At 34.2% G+C, this 17,614-nt stretch overlaps 4 protein-coding genes across 8 annotated transcripts; 3 read left to right on the top strand and 1 right to left on the bottom strand.

Annotated features, from left to right (window-relative positions):
- Nucleotides 1-1,314: 1,314 nt before the first annotated feature.
- LOC106661551 lies at nt 1,315-3,843 on the top strand. The gene is made up of 9 exons (XM_014385043.1): nt 1,315-1,507; nt 1,855-2,044; nt 2,220-2,483; nt 2,543-2,605; nt 2,661-2,756; nt 2,813-3,049; nt 3,115-3,225; nt 3,360-3,491; nt 3,557-3,843. The coding sequence occupies exons 2-9, from the start codon at nt 1,913-1,915 to the stop codon at nt 3,764-3,766; spliced, it is 1,245 nt and encodes a 414-aa protein (XP_014240529.1). The 5' UTR covers nt 1,315-1,507; nt 1,855-1,912; the 3' UTR covers nt 3,767-3,843.
- On the bottom strand, nt 3,837-5,194 carry LOC106661552 (paxillin-like). The gene is made up of 4 exons (XM_014385045.1): nt 4,843-5,194; nt 4,402-4,575; nt 4,111-4,341; nt 3,837-4,037 (listed from the first exon to the last, which is right to left on the bottom strand). Exons 1-4 carry the CDS (start codon nt 5,041-5,043, stop codon nt 3,933-3,935), a joined length of 711 nt encoding a protein of 236 aa, XP_014240531.1. The 5' UTR covers nt 5,044-5,194; the 3' UTR covers nt 3,837-3,932.
- Nucleotides 5,195-6,277: 1,083 nt separating this feature from the next.
- LOC106661618 lies at nt 6,278-9,272 on the top strand. 3 transcript variants are annotated; one of them, XM_014385138.1, is made up of 13 exons: nt 6,278-6,610; nt 6,672-6,956; nt 7,150-7,239; nt 7,304-7,531; nt 7,611-7,721; nt 7,777-7,920; nt 7,989-8,222; nt 8,276-8,374; nt 8,430-8,489; nt 8,635-8,711; nt 8,775-8,863; nt 8,924-9,041; nt 9,102-9,272. In XM_014385138.1, exons 1-13 carry the CDS (start codon nt 6,518-6,520, stop codon nt 9,205-9,207), a joined length of 1,734 nt encoding a protein of 577 aa, XP_014240624.1. In that variant the 5' UTR covers nt 6,278-6,517; the 3' UTR covers nt 9,208-9,272. The 3 variants fall into 3 exon arrangements, 2 of the variants coding, with proteins under 2 accessions (XP_014240624.1, XP_014240625.1); XM_014385139.2 differs by lacking the exon at nt 9,102-9,272 and having other exon boundaries at nt 8,775-8,862; nt 8,922-9,037; XR_001339761.1 differs by lacking the exons at nt 8,924-9,041; nt 9,102-9,272 and having other exon boundaries at nt 8,430-8,529; nt 8,606-8,711.
- Nucleotides 9,273-10,699: 1,427 nt separating this feature from the next.
- LOC106661420 (protein regulator of cytokinesis 1-like) lies at nt 10,700-17,577 on the top strand. Of its 3 annotated transcripts, XR_001339728.2 has the most exons (13): nt 10,700-10,982; nt 11,063-11,201; nt 14,834-14,932; nt 14,990-15,130; nt 15,190-15,306; nt 15,378-15,524; nt 15,599-15,763; nt 15,840-16,063; nt 16,135-16,279; nt 16,379-16,525; nt 16,583-16,753; nt 16,863-16,935; nt 17,247-17,332. XR_001339728.2 is itself a non-coding variant. In XM_014384787.2 (12 exons), exons 1-12 carry the CDS (start codon nt 10,762-10,764, stop codon nt 17,550-17,552), a joined length of 1,932 nt encoding a protein of 643 aa, XP_014240273.1. In that variant the 5' UTR covers nt 10,700-10,761; the 3' UTR covers nt 17,553-17,577. The 3 variants fall into 3 exon arrangements, 2 of the variants coding, with proteins under 2 accessions (XP_014240273.1, XP_014240272.1); XM_014384787.2 differs by lacking the exon at nt 16,863-16,935 and having other exon boundaries at nt 16,583-16,663; nt 17,247-17,577; XM_014384786.2 differs by lacking the exon at nt 16,863-16,935 and having other exon boundaries at nt 17,247-17,577.
- The last annotated feature ends 37 nt before the right edge of the window (nt 17,578-17,614 follow it).

Below are 17,614 nucleotides of genomic sequence, written 5' to 3'. Positions count from 1 at the left end.
GAAAAATGGAATCCCTTTTAAAAAAAGATGGTTCCTACTCACATTAAGTTAAACTTTACAAATTTATTACTTTAAAAAAACACATTAACTTAATGTGAGTAGGAACCATCTTTTTTAAAAGGGATTGAACTCCACACTCACCCCATCATTTATAATCTCTACTGGAAAAATGGAATTTTACATTATAGGTAAAGGAGGACTACCCTTGATTGGAAGAAAGGAGTTGAATCTACTCAATAAAACTGGACTTAGTCCAATTTTCTATAATGAGATGAAAACATGTCCAGATGCCCCAGAGGATATAAGGCAGATATTATTGAAATTTCCCTCTGTGTTTTCCAGAGAGGGAGGTGTTTTCTCAGGTAAAAAAGTCACTTTGAAACTCAAAGAAAATGTGACCCCAGTCTTTTTGAGGGCCAGAACTTTACCAATTGCATTGAAGGACAAAGTTGAGGAAGAACTGAAACGATTAGTGAAAGAAGATATTATGGAGCCAGTAGACCATAGCCCATGGGGAACTCCAATAGTTCCGGTGCTAAACCAGATGGGACCGTTAGAGTCTGCGGGGATTATTGCTGTACAGTGAATGAATACCATGAACATGGAACCTCCTTTAACAAGACCTGAATTTATGAAATCCATGCCTTCCTTGGTCATTGTCTTCTTCCTCAATCAGTTCGAGGGCACTGTTGCAGATCAATGATCTCAACTCTAGTGCCTCATCGTTTGTGATGAAATCCTTGTTGGGTTTCCTAAAAACAACTTTAAACAATGGTTTATGTCATTACCAGTTCTTCCTTTGCCTTTCCTTGCCTTGGTTTTTTAGAAACAGCAAGGCACTACCTCACAGAGTGTGATAGGTATGCTAGGTCCAGATTTGAAATCTTTGAAGGAGCGGACATCATCAAATCACGCCCCGAGATAAAATGGCCCAAAATCTTGGGGTTTGTGAACAAGTCCAAGAGATTTATGCAGGACACGTGAGCCGACCAAGTCCCAGACCTTTTAGGGATGGGGTATGAGTCTCCTCAGGTATTTAACCCCTTGGGTCTTGATCACTCATCCTACGTAATATATAGAAGTTTGAATGATATAATCTAATCCACCTGAGATCTCTCTATTTTCCTTTTACATTGCCTGGTGCATCTTGTTTTTCCAAATTTAATCCTTAATAGGTCACCATCTGAATCACCTCTGAATGGTACAAATATTTCAAAGAAAACAGAATGTAAGACAATCCAGCATTTAAATTACTTTCATCAGCTGTAAAAACTTTCGGTTTACAAAATTCCTCTCAATATAAATTTTTTTTTAACCTTTTCAAACATGTGGTGTGCTTTTTAAAAACAAACAAATTTTTAAATTTTTATTATATCTGTATGGCAAAAAGACTCAGTGTTTTATTTTAGCATAAAATTGTAAAGAAGAATTGGGAAAAAATGTATTATCACATAAAAATGTCATGGTTTGCGTTAATGTTCTCTAATATTTTAATGGATTCTAATCGGTACTTTTTCATTTTTTTTTTTTTAATAATATTAACTTCCTATTGATTCTGTGTGATTGAACAAAATATATATATAATTTTTTTGACATTATAATGATCATCAAAAAAGTTAACCTTTATGGGATGCCTCTTTTGATGAATGGTGTGGATTATTTTTTTGCATTATTTTACAATAAAAAGAATCCTTGTCAAAATAGTTCTTTACTTTAATTGCCAAAAAAATAGACATTTCAACAGCATTCTTTTAATTTTACGGCATGTGATTTTTCATAATAGTCTTTTAAAACAACACTTTTTACTGTTAAATATTATTAATTTTTGGAATATTCCTTACTTCCTATATACAGAATGGTTCAAAAAATTTAAAGAGGCAGAAGAAGTTGGTTCAATCTTATCCAGGAAAAAATGGAGATCGATGATAGCGATTTTAGTATGTCCTGGTTGTCACCAGGCATGGGGTTGGGCAACAGCGAAAGTGATAAGGCAGACAATTTCCTTACCAAATTGGAGAATACAGAGTCATCTTTCCAATTCACAGTAAGATTTAAATGTAAAGTGATATTTTCAGGTTTTGCCTGAAAATTTCTATTGAGCAGCAAGCCTTTTGGTGTGAAACATTCACTAAAATGACAAGTTTTTGACCATTTTATTTTAAATGTATTTTTTTCAACTGTTATATTAAGCTAACATATTGTGAATATATTTATTTCAGTGTATTTCAAATAGCGAATTCAACGCTATATATAAGAAAGTCAAGAGAGAAAGGCAGAGAAAAAGGGAAGCACAGAAATGGGAGAGCTTCTTGCAGAAACAGCAAGAAAAGGAGAGAAAAGAGAGCAACAAAGATTTCAAGAAGGAAGCCAAAAGGGATGCATCTACAATAACTGTTGACGTCAGTGCGAGACAGGATGACCCTGTGATTTACAAAGAGCCAAAAATACCTCAGCTAATTCAAGCCCCTGTTACAACTCTAGTTGTACGTTGTTACTCAATATTTAAATTTATGCAGTATGTCGTAATGTGGTTGTTGCATAGAATGAGACCACAATAGGAGAAGGCATTCCGCCCGAGGCCGAACCAAAAGAAGCCTTTATAGATGTCAGTATAAAAATTTCAACTTATTTGCAAGGATAACACAAGTAGGCCTTTTCAGGTGAACACAGGATCAAAAGTAAAACAGGAGATTATCCAGTTTGTTCATGCGTCTTCGGACGGACTTGAAGATGACACTCTGTTCAACTTTGAAAAGGTATTCACAAGCATGTACATATAAAACAAATAAAAAAATGTAATTGAATATTCAAGGAAATTAAAAAAACTAATAAACTGGGAAGGAAATTGGACAGAAAGCACGCAATGAAAAAAATTGATGGACTACAGACAAAAATAATAACATCCCTCAATGGTATAGAAGAACTGTTGTCCAAAGATCCTTTTGAAGATGTTTCAAAATGTGGTATCGATATAATAAAGAATCAAAAAAGGAACATTGCATTTGCTGCAAGGTTCAAAAGAAACTACCATTACCATCTTGTCTGCCAGGTAAAAAAAAAAAAAAATAGATACATATTTCTAATTTTATAAACTCAACAGTTTTTTTCTTACAGATAAATGAGATTCAGAAGCTGATGAAAAATAAAACTATAAGCAAAACAAAGCCGAATGTCATTATCGAGAAATTGTTGTCTTCCCATCAAGTTATTTTCCAAGCTTTACAAGTAAAGATATTTTATGTTAATTACTTTTACATGGTTTAAAAATAGTGCTTTTTAATTTTCTGAAGTTTTATTGATACATTTTAATCAAAATGATATAACTTTTAGAGTAACCTTTTTTTGTTTTTAAATTTCAGGTAATAGAGAAACATTTTATTGGGACATTTCTCATAGATGAGGCATTTTCCTGGCTGAGAGAATTTATGGACTCAATCTGTGAACTGTCGTCTCTCCTTTCAACTCATGAAAGAGTCTTAGATAAATACAATGTACTCCCTTTCACTCAGTTTTCTCAAATTTAATGTTTGACACACTATTATTATTGTTATTGTAGGATGTTAGGATCGCTTGTGACGAACTGGCAGCCACAGTCGATGATTTCTGTATTAGAATGACAGAAGTAAAGATGTATGAAAAATTCATAAACCAACCTTCTAAAAAAGACAAATCAGCTGCGAAACAACAGGACAACCTTTGGATGTACAGAAATAGGTTTTCTTGTAACAAGAAAATTAGGTTGAACAAGAATTCGATTAAGGCCTGACGGATATCTGAGCTGAACACTTCAATAGCCTTAATTTAAATTTATTGTGCTAAATTAAAAACTATTCAAATACTTGATGTCATGTCTTTTATTTCAGGTGTCACAAATTTTTACATATTTAGTTCCTTGGCATACTTGTTTGCTTGATTCCGATTTGTTGGTTAATTCAAGGGATATGATCAGCTTTACTAAGATACTGACTGCAGTTATCGCACAATGGTTTATCATTAACAACTTCAAACTTGCCTGATGTTATTGGTCTTGAGCAATTCTTAAAAAAACAACGATACAGTTAATTTATTACATTATTGTTTTTAATTTTTATATATGCACTTTGCACTTACTTTGCACAAAAAGCAAGTCTGGTGCCATTTCTCGCCTAATGCCATTACAGCTGTATCGGTTATAGATTCATCACAGCCTTTGCACTTTGGACAATATTTATCTTCGAAACATTTTTTACAGTACGGGTTCATGTCCTTCTCGAAGAACCCTTTGTTGCAGAGTTGTGTACCACAATTGGCACAAACAAAGTGCTCTCTGTGCCAGTTTGCATTCAGAGCTACAACCACGACCTGGATAAAAAAAATTCTTTCTTTAGGCTGTTAATTTTTTCATTTTTTAAAAATTCTTACATCTTTTATGGGCAAGTGACAACCGTTACACCTTTTCAAGAAAAGGTGAGCATAGTCGTTCTCGCAATATGGCTTCCCCTCATACACATTGAATTTGTGTTCTTTTATTGGCTTGTTACAGTGCTGGCATAAGAAATGATTTGGATGCCAATTTTTATTCAATGCTTGAACAATCTGGAAAAAAATGATCGTTTCAAATCCTTAATTTTTTATATATAAAACAAATAATTAAAGGATTTATCAAACTTTGTGCAATGTTAATGTTCGCTTAACTGAATAAAAAACAGAAAAAGTATTGCTGCTTGAACAGAAAGCTGCAAAATTTTTTAAAAAGTTTCATATTTGTCTACTCTAACAAACAAATATATCATTAATGTACACTATTTTTTTTTTAATATAATTACTAAAAATGTTAAATATAAACACTCTTCAAAAACTTACCAGACCTTTGATAGGTTGTTTACATACACAGCAGAGTACACTGCCTTTTGAATGCGCCACTAAATTTGTGACATCAGTGTTCTTTTTTCCAAAGTGAGCCTCGTCGACGTGATCGCCCTGAGGGAAACCGGCCTTGTCTCTTGTTCTGTGAAGGAATTTCGGACAAGGAGCCAAGTTCTCCTGATCCCCATCGTAGTACATCACTGCCAGATCAGATTTCTGCTTAAGCCGATTCAATGAAGGCCGTTTGGATCATGCCAAACGTGCGAATATTTTAAAAAATTTAGCTGACTATTCTACTGACTTTTACTACTTTAGGGACCATCAGCTGACTGGGAATATTTGTTTTTTTAATGCTATACAGTTGTTTTTTTTTAAATACTATGGCAAAATGAAGGATTTGTGCAAAAGCATTTCATGAAAGAAAATGTTGAACTACAAAAGAAAGAAGGGCTATAAACTATCGAAAAACATTCTTTTTAACTAAGCAACTTATTATATTCAAAATGCAACAAATTGAATATTTTAGTCCAAATAAAACAAAAAAACTGCATCATTGCTTCTTCTGTGAATCATCATCATCAAGTTACATCATTATTAACAATTAAATCTTACAATCAAATAAGACTTTTAAAAATATCTTTAACAGATTTTACCTTTCTTTGAATCTCTGAAAACTCGACTTCTGTGATTATGTCATTCATTAGAGTGCAAACATCTTGATCAACACCATTAGAGGCTGCATGCTGTCCATTTGGTTCAATAGGTGGATTTGGATCTGAATCTCTATTGGTCATTTTTACTTTTTTAAATCAAAGTGTAATTAATTAATTTCCCGGATTTGGCCTAAAAACTGTCTTTTAAGACCTAAGAGATTGTCTACATTGTATAATTAAAACCGAGAAATTTTTGCATGGATCACATAATGTGCAGTCACACATTACAATATTAATTAACATTATAAATGCAATTCATGTCTGACAAATTCATTCAGATGTAATGGAATGGTTTCTTTATAAACAACAATATAATGCTTAAATAATAAATTATTTTATTTACTAACCTTTAATATAACAAATAAATATGTGAATTGTATTTTATCTATATTGATTTTTTTATATTTAAAAATATGAAAATGAGTTAAATTTCTATAAATTTGAAAGGAAATTTGAGTTAATCATTAAGTAATGCTTTTTAAGTTATTTAATTATTGTTTATTTATAATATTTTCATTTTATTAGATTTTTTAATTAATAAGAATTATGGTATATAATATGAGCAAATTTCTTTTACGTCAAAGTACTAGGACCTATACTATAATTAATTATTTAATTAATTTGTAGCGGTGCAAAATAGAAATACAGTATGCACATGATATATTATTAAAAATAAATAAATAGAAAAGTAAAAGCAAGTGGTTGCATAAAATATAACAGGGTTGACTTTTCAATTTAGCAATAAAACATATTTTTCAAAAACACATGCAACAATTATCGCATCATTACAAATTTCAATTCAAGTTTAAACGTGCTTTTTTGTTTTTGTTTTTTGTAGTCTTACCCTACTGCACGCTAGAAGCAGAAGGTGTAAAAACCTTCGATGACACTATAAGACAGACATTAAGTTAAAACATTGTGACGCTTGAAATGGAAAGGTGCTAACTTTAAACGACATTATGTTTGCCCCAGGCACTGGTTGTGGAGATCACGCTGACCCTCGCGATAGAGTTAACTATCTGGATGAAAAGAACAGAGATTTCAGATTTTCCGTAAGCCGTTTACAAAAGAATTTGTAAAAGTGTGTATAATTTTTTTTTTTCAAAATTACAGTGGATTTCTAATCATGAGTTCAATGCAATATACAAACAAGTCAAGCGTGAGAGACAACGCAAGAAGGAGGCCAAAGCATGGGAAAAGTTCATCGCTAAAAAACAAGCAAAACAACAAAATAATGTTAGGCATATCAGAATGTATGATCCTTATCGACCACACCCAAAGACAGCAATAGGTACTCAAACGGAAACGCACTGCCGTCCAAAAAATTACAATAAGTGTAAATTCACTCCACCAAAAATGAAAGCACGAGCAATCATCCCAAACAACAAACCTCAATTGGTGGGTAATCAGTTTTGTGGTGAGGTATGCAACTTGGTGATACTGTACTGTCAGACCGACTGCTGAAGATGGCAAAATGCTAAATGCTTCCATGAAACAAAACCAGCAGGACTAGGCAGGCCAGGATGATCAAGCCATATTTCTTAGTTATTCTTGATTTATAACAAAAAAAATGAGTCAGTTACTGTTTTAGGAAGATAAAAACACAGTTGAAACAGTTGATAAGCAAAGCCCTCCTAAGAAAAACGAAAGCTGTGTGAAGGAAGAGTGTCTGACACAGAAAGTATGAAAATAATCAATACAATTTTAACCATTTACTCAATTTGCTTTAAATATTTTAAATACAGGAAAAAGATGAAAAAATGTCTGCAAGCATCGACATGAAAATGCTGTCAAAAAAGCTTGAGGATCTAAGAAGGAAAATTGTTCTCACTATAAGGGGAGTAGATCAGGCATTGAGTGAAGATCCCATGGATTTAAGCCGAGAAGAAGTTGATATTTTAAGAAGCAAAAAAAGAAATTCAGCTTTTACTTCCAGGTTCAAAGGGAACTATCTCTATCAGATGGCTTGCCAAGTTATCACTTTCAATTGCTTATTCTCTTATTATATAAAAAAAACTTCTTTTATTAATCTTTAATTTTTATTTAAATTAGATAAATGACATCAAAAAAATTATTAGCAATGAAACCGTATTGAAATCAAAGCCTATTGTGCTAGTTCAAAAATTTGTATCAGCTCACCAAATCATTCTTCAAGCTATGCAAGTAAGTTATAATTTTCGAATAATTAAGAGTTTTTATTGAAGTGTAAATTCTGAAGGCTTTAGAGAAACATTTGATAGCGTATTGCTCTAGTGAAGAGTCCTTCAGCTGGCTGACGGGATTTTTACAATCTGTCTGTGAAGTGTCAGACCTGCTGCCCAACTTTGATGAAACCATTCCTAAAAGGACAGATGACCATAATGTAACTTAACCTTACATTTATATTGGTTGAAAATAAAATTAATTTCTTATAAAAACATCAAATTTAAGGATGTCAAGATGGTTTGTAAACATTTAATAGAGAAGATAGAAAAGTTGAATGTTAAAAGGGTGGCTGTGACGAAGAAAAAACAAACTTTGAAAAAAATCAAATCCGGCAACACACCACAGGACTCTTTATGGATGTACAGGGCCAACCATATGTCCTGGAAAGAAAAAGTGTCAGACATGACAAAGCGCAAAAACAGAAAAAGCCTTAACTGCTCTGCCAGCAGTGAAAAAAATGTAAAATAGAAAAGCATCCAGCATACAAAAAATTACATCTTAACATGTTTTAGGCAGAACATATACCAAAAATGCCAAATGAAATTCCTGAGCTGAGGAAGAAAGAAATGCTTGATAAAGAAGAAATGGGCATATTTCCTGAAGAATCTGAGGTACGCTCAATCTACAAGAACGAGCCAAAAGGAACAGTAATACATTCATTTGTAGGTTGAGGATGAAGAAGCTAAAGAAAGCACTGTCATAATCCAAATGGAGGCTGTTAAGCCCGTAAGCCATGAATATCAACTTTTTAACTCAAAATTAAAGAGTTAGGTCACAGCCTAATCTAACCATCAGTTGAACATCAAACCCCAATATCTTTTAACAATAATTATTATTTTAAGAATATTAACAATAACTTTTGATGATTTAGAAGATTGAGCCTAAGATGATTACAGAAAAGCCTTTAGATTCTAATAAAATTGTTAAAATACAACCTCAACAGCCAAAGTAATGTGGATTTTTTAAAAGAAATGGTGCATATTTGTCCTAAAAATAAAAAATATTTTTTAGGAAAGAGGTGTTGATAGTGGAAAGTGAGTGTCCTGCTAATGTGAAGGTGTTGTACATTAACTGTGAAGATGACCAGCATTTAAAAAAAGGTATTTGATTATTATTAATTTAGTACTCTAAATTAGCTTGAGCATTTATCTTCTGCACAGTAAAAAGCAACAACAAAATCGAGAGTGACGACGAAGTGAATGAATACCGCAAGGCGTTTAAAGTGTACAAAACTCAGAGCATGTGGTACGATATAAACTTGAACAGCTTAGTGAACAGGTGAAATTTGCTATTGCTCCCCACAAACTTTACCGTTCACAATTGACATACTGATTGCAGTATCACATCAAGATTGACGAATGAGATAATCAAGGATGTCGTGAAAGAGATCAACGTCGATCATATAATCAGGAAGATTATAGATTTAGAGTTAAAAGAGAGTTAACTCTTTGTGTGAAAGTTTGTCTTATGTCAAAATGCTCATGTCAAAATATACCTGTACATTTATAATTTTTTTTTTTACGTTTAAAACTGAAATGTGTCATTAAAAATGAATGGAAAGATAAAGAAACAAAATCATACAAATGTCAATAAAACTGTTTTGAAATAAAATATTGTATATGTAACATGTAATGTTAATGTTTGGTTCTTAAATACTTTGAATCACAACACTCCCAATTTTTGTACAGCTTTAGTTTAAGATATTTATATAAATTTCCACAGGGTAAATTTAGGGTTTCCACAGTATTTTTTAACCAAATACCTGTCGGTAAATTTTTGCATCTTAGTTCGGTTGGTGCACCAACTGTTTATTAATTAGGCACAGAAATTCAGAATATATTGCTCATGTTATTCTTTAGAGCCATGAATATGGGATATGCTCTAGTCCCAAAGGTTCTGTGTGATGAGGCCCTCATTTGTTAATAACTTAGCTATGTTAAATCGTGAGATTTCCTCCTAACCAGAAATCACCCAAACTCAATGATGATAAAGGTGAAATGCCGAAACGCGACTGACTATGAAATCAGTGATAGTAGACCAAGATGATAGGTAACTATCAAACTATTAGTTCATCACCCTGCACACCACAGGAGGAAATCGCACTTTTTAACCATAGTTAGTCCATGTAGTCTCTTCTTTCTGACAAATATCTGCATAGGCTTGTTTCTTTCACCCCGAGTCTATACATACGCCTCTAGAATCCGTAGGCAACGAGGGCTTACTTTAATTTGTTGTGTGATGGATTCAGGTTTTTGGCAGTTTGATATGCCACAAAAGGGTTTGTAGCCAATTGGTGTTTTCATCAAACATTTCTTGGCCAATTTGTTGGCCTCATCGTTGTCCGTCTGTCTGGATACCCAAACAAGACAGAGCTCCAATGCAATTCCAAACAGATCTGGACTTTTTACTACCAATATGGTAATTGCCCTGTTGTTAAACGCATAGCCTGGCCAATTGTCAGATTACCACCCAAAAAGAAATCATCCAAACTCATTGATGAAAGCGAATTGCAGAAACATCAGAATGACAAAATTAGTGCTAGGCAGACCAAGTTGATAGGCAACTATAAAATGTAGGTTTATCACCCTGCACACCACAGGAGGAAGCCTCACTGTTTAACATAGCTAGTCATACTAAACTATTAACAAGAAATCACACAAACTCAACACTGATGATGGCGAAATGCCAAAACGAGTTTGACTGACAAAATTAGCGATTGGTAGACTAAGATGGTAGGTAACCATGAAATGTAAGAGTTATAAAAGTTTAATCTATAATTTAAATAAAAGCAGACGTTTTCGGATCTTAACTCTTAAAAATCGAGTGATTTCGTTGAATACAGAATAGCTAAGGAACAAATCGATTTTTTAATTGTATTATGGTATATTAGACGAGAGAATAAAAGAATCGGATAATGATTTATTGTCAGGTTTTAACGGACATGGAGTTATGCAGGGTTCTAAATTTTTAAACATGTTACAACAATGATTAACTAAATATGCATAAAACTTTAACAAAAAATAATAAAGACTATGGAATCGAGTGTAAGAAAATGATCGATATAACGAAATGGAAGGGGGTTTTAAAGATCAAACCGTCAAGTTCAAATCCCATGACTTCAGGAGTTCAGGTTCATTCCAGTCGGCAGTCCGTTAATTGTTCGAGGACGTTTCGAGACGAAGCACTGCTAAGCTCCGAAATGGTCGGATCAAACAGCAAGTACGAAGTGTTCTTTTTCTTTTAAGTGTCGTTTGATATAAAATTAATTCGACGGTTTACATTTTTCTTTTCTCCTCCAGTATTGAAGATATCGTCGGAGAGGTGAGTGACATGGTGAAAGATACCCTGGAACAGTTGGGAAAAACATGGCAACAGATTTACGATATGACGGACGAGTGCAGGCAAAAGAAATTCCAACAGTTTGTTGAATACACGAAGGTATCCATTTTGAAACACGGAAAATTCAATTCGAAAACATGCAGTAGTTTGACCCACCCTGAATTGTGCATGATCAAACTTGAACAAGGTTTTTTTTAAGCCACGAATAAAAATGGCTTTAAATCACACTAAAAAATTTCCATGGACTTAATTCATGAAATTATACTGATAAGCTACCATTTTATGCATAATTCAGATTTGTTTGGAATAGTGAGATGCTTGAATGTCAGGTTTGGCATAAAACACAATGGGTTTTTATTGATGCCCTTGCAAAATAACTCTAAACTATGGTGGTCTGTGAAATGTTGAACCTATAGTTTCATAGTTACCTATTATCTCGGTTCACTTATCCTCGTCGATATTGTCAGTCAAGTGGTTTTGGCATTAAACCATCGCATTGAGTTTGGATGATTGGCTAGGAGGAAATGTGACTATTTAACATAGCTAGCCAGGCTAGGTATTTAACAACTGAGGGCACTTACCATATCGGTAGTAAAGTCCAGAACCATTTGGGATCACATTACAGCCCTGTCTTGTCTGATTATCAGGGTGGAGGGACAACGATGAGGCCAATAAATTTCAATGACTCCCCTGAACTGTTGGCTCCGAACCCTTTTGTGGCATATTAACCTCCCATAAACCTGAATCTATCAGACAATGGATTAAAAATAAGTTCCTGTTTGATGCAAATGTATCCCAGGACAAAGCATGCAAAAAAAATTATCTACCAGCCATCACAGAAACAACATAACTAAATCAAGGATTTGTTCAGCATTTCGCCTTATTATTGAGTTTGGGTGATTTCTGGTTAGGAGGAAATCTCACAATTTAACATAGCTAAGTTATTAACAAATGGGGGGGGAACATATCCCATATTTTTGGCTCCAACGGTCAACATGAACAATATATTCTGAATTTCTGTACCTAATTAATAAAAAGTTGGTGCACTGACAGAACTAAGATGCAAACATTTACCGAAGTAGGTGTTTGGTTCAAAAATACTCAGACTCTATGGGGATTTACCTAAATATCTTAAAATAAAGCTGTACATAGATTGAGATTGCTGCGATTCAAAGTGTTTAACACCCCACAATTGATAAAAATCTAGCATTAAGGATAAAGGCGGGGAACTGTGAATTTTCCCTTGCCTCAGATGATTATAAGACAATCTTTTCTCCTTATTCAATATGGTTGTTACAAAGGCAAAATTTGGTTAATTTTCATGATCTAGGTGAAAATGGTAATTTAGACCTCTTTCAGGCGAGGTGGTTAGTTGATTCAACTGGTTAACAGTCAAAAAGTGTAGGTATGAAGCAAATATTTGGAAACTGCCCAAACTTCTTAACATGCAGTCCATTCGCTCCCATCTCAACTTGCTGGCTCAGCCCAAAAGACAACTTGGCATTTGTCCTTCACATCAGTCACCTAGTAGACACAAGCAGTCCAAAATCCTGGCAAGATTTGTAAAGAAAGTATATAATGCACCCAAGATAGCAGGAAGAGCCTCTGAATCCTGTCTCAGGATAATCTCATCAGGATCTCATAATTAAGCCTTTAACCACTTCTTGAGAAATTTCATCCCAAGTCTCAACTAACGTAACTTTCAACTCAGCTAAAGTTGTAGAAGGGTTCTTTCTTCGTTTTCCCCGAAGTCCAAGCTTGTCCCAGAAGTACTCAAATTCATTCAAAATTTAAATCAAGGATACGGGTTGGCATTCTTAGAATGTAAATATTGACATCTCAAAGGTTCTGCATAACACTGGGGGTGACAGTTGGTCTTGCATTATCTTGCATAAACAAAAATTGCTCGCCAATAACAGGACCAAATGGCACCACATATTTATCAAGAATTTCTGTCATATAGATTTCTTCCTTAAATGGCAGCCTATTAAAAATGTGTAACTCGCCCAAAAAAATTCCAATACACACCATGATTGAACCATCTGTGAATTCCGGAAATATTGCATTGGCTATAGAGCTTTAACAGCCTTTGTTTTCTTTCTTTCCCTCAGCCTTATTTTCCCTTGCTCTATCAGACTTCTTTTTCCCCCTTCACAGCCTTCTTTTTCTCCTCTCTCAATTTTTCATTTTTTTCACTCTCACAGTCTTCTTTTTTACCCTTTCTTAGCCTACTTTTTCCATCTCTCTCAGCCTCTTTTTTTCTCATTTTCTCTCACTTTTATTTTCTCTCTGTCCCTTGTCCTTCTTTTTCCTTTTTCTCAGCCTACTATTTTCTCTCTCACTGGCTCTTTTTCCTTCACTACCATAGCTTTTTTTGAACTTTTGACTAAAGCTTATTCTTAGTTGTTTCTTTTCACATAGAAAATCTTAAAAAATATCAGATTCTTAATTAATCATGCATAGTTTCTTAAATAAAATCGATCGTATTTATCTAATCGTTTTTGCTTATTAATCTATCTTTTTTATTTTGGTTTATCTATCCTCGTGTTTTCAAGATTACAACTCAACATACTGCTAACATTTTTTACTTTGATACCAAAAAATTGATCAAACTTAATGATAGGGATTGAATTTAAGCAGTTTTCAGAAACTGTATAGTCTGAGGGGTGATGAACCTGTAATTTGATCCTTAACCATCTTCATCTGCCTATACTCACTGGGTTGGTCTGCCGATGCCATCTTCAGAGCATCTGAGACCAAGCTGATCAGTCCAGATCAAATTAGTTTTCATGATGTTCAAATAATTCGGATAACTAAGTGATGGTTACAGATTTATTCTTGTCTATAATTATCGATGCCTTTATTTAAAGAACAATCTCCCTTAAAAAAGTAATTCAGAAAATGGTCGATGTTGAATATATGTCGATATTGCTCGAGTTCCTGTGTGAAAATCTGCCTGAGAACGAGCCATATAAGAATCTCTTTGGAGGGTGCTATCACTGTGCCAGAAGCCACCTTACTTGACTAAATTTTCCGATTCACACAATGCTCCAGTCAAACTGGCTGGTTACTTTTCAGCTCTAGGTATCATGTTATAAAAATATTGCATTAGCTGTAGAGCTTTACAGCTGCTCAACAGACTCGAAAACGTCTGTCAGGTAAATGGAAAGAAAACTGGGATTCATCTGAAAACATGGCATTCCTTCATTACAGTTTCTGTCCAATGTCCCTTGTAAATTCTCAGTGGTCCCAACAAGTGCTGGACCCGTTACTGGCCTTCTGAGGTGTAGACTCATTTCTGCAAGTCTCCTTCTTACTGTTTCAGTGCTATCTGATAAATATGATCTGACCTAAAATCTGATAAATCAGCCGGTTCCCTGACTCTTGAGCATCCTGATCCTAGTCGCTGAGTACACGTCATAATTTCCTTGTACTGCTGAATGGTAACAGTCGTTGTTTTAGGCAAAACCAAGACTCCCACAGCATAACACTGATTTCTTCCATCATAAACAAGTACAATGACACGGGCAACTTGTTTGCTGTTTATGGGCATTTTTGTAATCATTTCGTTTTGTACCACCAACACAATACTGAATAAAGACATTTTGTTGACAAATTGTTCAGTTTTTCTCTGTGTGTGTGTGTGTGTGTGCGCGCGTGCGGGGGTGGAGCAGTATATTTTATTATTTATATATAATGTTGTGTTAATTTTGTTTCGTTTCGCCGCTTAGGATTTCTTCAAAGAACTCATACTGTCACAAGAGAAACGAAAATTGAAGCTGATAGAGGAAATTGAAAACAAAAAAGAGGAATTTAAGCAATTGGAAAAAGTAAACTCTGTCACATCATTAAATAGGCAGGATTAATTAATTATTAATTAATTTCAGGATCTGAAAACAACAATAAATTTAAACATAGAAGGGTCAATGCCTCTAAACAATTATTACATGACATTAGATAACACATTAGATGAATATAGAAAAATCAGAGATGAAAGAATAGTGGCTTTCGAAAAACTTCAAAAAGAGGTTGCTTTTTTAAAACTGTTTCAAATGTAAATAAATATTAAATTATTTTAAATATCTAGGAAGAAATGCTTTGTAAAATTTTAGAAGAGGATCGAGCTGAACCTTTGTCTGGTTTTCCCTCTCAGACCGACCTTGAAGATATGGAGCACAGAATTTTCAACCTTTTACAAGAAAAAGTAATGAAAGTTATGATTTTTTTTAAAAATTGTCTATGTATTTTTTTTTTTTTTTTTTTTTTTTTTTGTAGTGTGAAAGAGAACAGATTGTATCGGAGGCAAAGGTTAGATTGCAGGAATGCCTAAACAGTTTAGAAAAAGAGCCAATGTTACAGTTTGAAAAGGAGATTATCGAAGGGAATTACTTGATAACTGCAACAAACATGACCAAATTGAAAGTGTGTTTCAATTTTTGTTTTATTCTTCTGATTCATCATCTAGTTTTTATTGAAAAATTTCTTTATGTTCAAAGGACTGGGAACACTGCTTGAAAGTAGAAATAGAAATGGCACAAGAAAATAAGAAGCATTTACTTGCAAAGCTCACTCGACTCTGGGATAGAATTAATGTCAATAATGATTACAGAGTACAATTTCTTGGCATCAACTCGGGCATCGGTAAATCTACAATAAATAATGTAAATAAAACGACTATGATTATTAATTGAAGTATAAAATTAAATGTTATATTCCTAATTAAATTTTTTTAAATAGATTTTTTCAGAGCTGGAACGTTGTGATGCTATAGCAATGGCTGACATAAAAACTACAATTCTATCTGCAAAAAAAGAACTTGAAGGATTGTGGGAAAAGATGAAGTTCTCTGAGAGTCAGAAGTCTGAGTTTCAAGTGTACTCAACGGACATTTACACGGATGAGATCCTCGAGCTCTACGAACTCGAGATAGAACGGCTCAAGATGTATTACAACAATAATTTGTAAGTATACAGCAATGAACATATGTTTCAAATTTAAGAGATAATTGTGGCGGAATTTAATTTATTTCGAGGCCTCTATATGAAATGGTTGAAACTTGGGAAGAGCTATGGGAAAAGTTGCTCCAGCTTGAAATCACAGGCAAAGATAAGTCTAGGCTCAAAAACAGAGGAGGACAACTTCTTAAAGAAGAAAAAGAACGAAATGCAATCAATAAGGTAGATCACACACATATTACCATGAATCTTGACCGGCTGGTCTTTGAATTTTTTTTTTTTCTCTTACTATGTATAAGTTATCCATTGCTAAACCTACAGACGCTTCCACGTGTTTATGCTGAGCTTGTCACCCTACTCAAAGAGCACAACAGCCGTGAATCAAAACCTTTCCGGTGGAATGACTATGATCTTCTCCAAAAGATCACCGACGACTGGAACCAAAAGCTGGAAAACGAAAACAAGAAGGTGAGCAGTCAGTTCAGCCAGATTAGACAGGAGGTTGACAGTATTTTATTTTTACAGCCCAATAAGAGCGCAAGAAGATTGGCCCATAAGAGGGAACTTTTGTCGGCGGACTCCAGTAGTGAATTGGTGCCATATACCGTAAGCTCTAAATCACCATCAACTCCTTCACTAGCCTTGTCAAAAAGATGCATCAGTTTAAGTACTTTAGCTAGTGGCAATAAGAAAGAGGTCAGTGTAAAAGAATCCTCAGGTGTACTTTTCCTTCCTTGACTGGCAGTACATTGTGAAAATGTTTAATTTTTTTCTCAATTTGACTCCTTGCATTCCGCTTGGTTAGTATTTGTCATAGGTAACAGTAGTCTGTAAACATTGAAGAATCCATGTCATCACAAGTACGGTATAAACAAAATGCAAGTATTGATTGTCTTTAAAGCAAAACATTCACATTTTATGGATTAAATTGTGAAATACAAAGGGATGAAGCATCCTTGATTATCCTGGAATCAATCTTGTGTTATTTTGCAAATATTTTTATTTTAAAGGGACAATAATTGCCAAATAACATACAGACACCTCTGAAGGAAGGCCAGGATGATCAGGCTGTTTATACTAAGTTGAAGAGTTGATACTAAGTTGAATGTTTTTATTCATAAATTTTAAGTAAAAATGTAAAACATTTTGCATAAATTATTGTAATCAATTTGATCATTTTTTGTAACAGGAGTCTGAAGACGCGAAGACACCCCGTTTGAGGAGAGTCCTCACCGAAAGCAACATGAGAACACCGTTGAAATCTACGCCATTGAAGCGCCAGTTCCCTACACCTTTCACCACACCAGCAAAACGAGTATGCAAGATGCCTCTCCAATCTGCCACACCCAGTGAGCCAGTCAGGCTTACCAGGAAGGGTACGCCACTCAAGCCGGGCCGCACGCCAATGAGCTCTAAGCAACCTTCGGCTGCCACACCATGCACCCCGATGTCTCTGAGATTCACACCGGCTAGAAAATTCAACTTAAATATCTGATATTTATATTTTTTTAATATATTTATTAAAACCCTTTTGTAAATAAGTATTTTAACAATGTT

The sequence above is a fragment of the Cimex lectularius genome, unplaced genomic scaffold (genome assembly GCF_000648675.2).
Source record: "Cimex lectularius strain Harlan isolate CLEC.00 unplaced genomic scaffold, Clec_2.1 scaffold68, whole genome shotgun sequence".
NCBI lineage: Eukaryota > Metazoa > Arthropoda > Insecta > Hemiptera > Cimicidae > Cimex > Cimex lectularius.
Note: the sequence above shows the minus strand (reverse complement) of the source record. Positions and strands in the feature narration are given on the sequence as shown.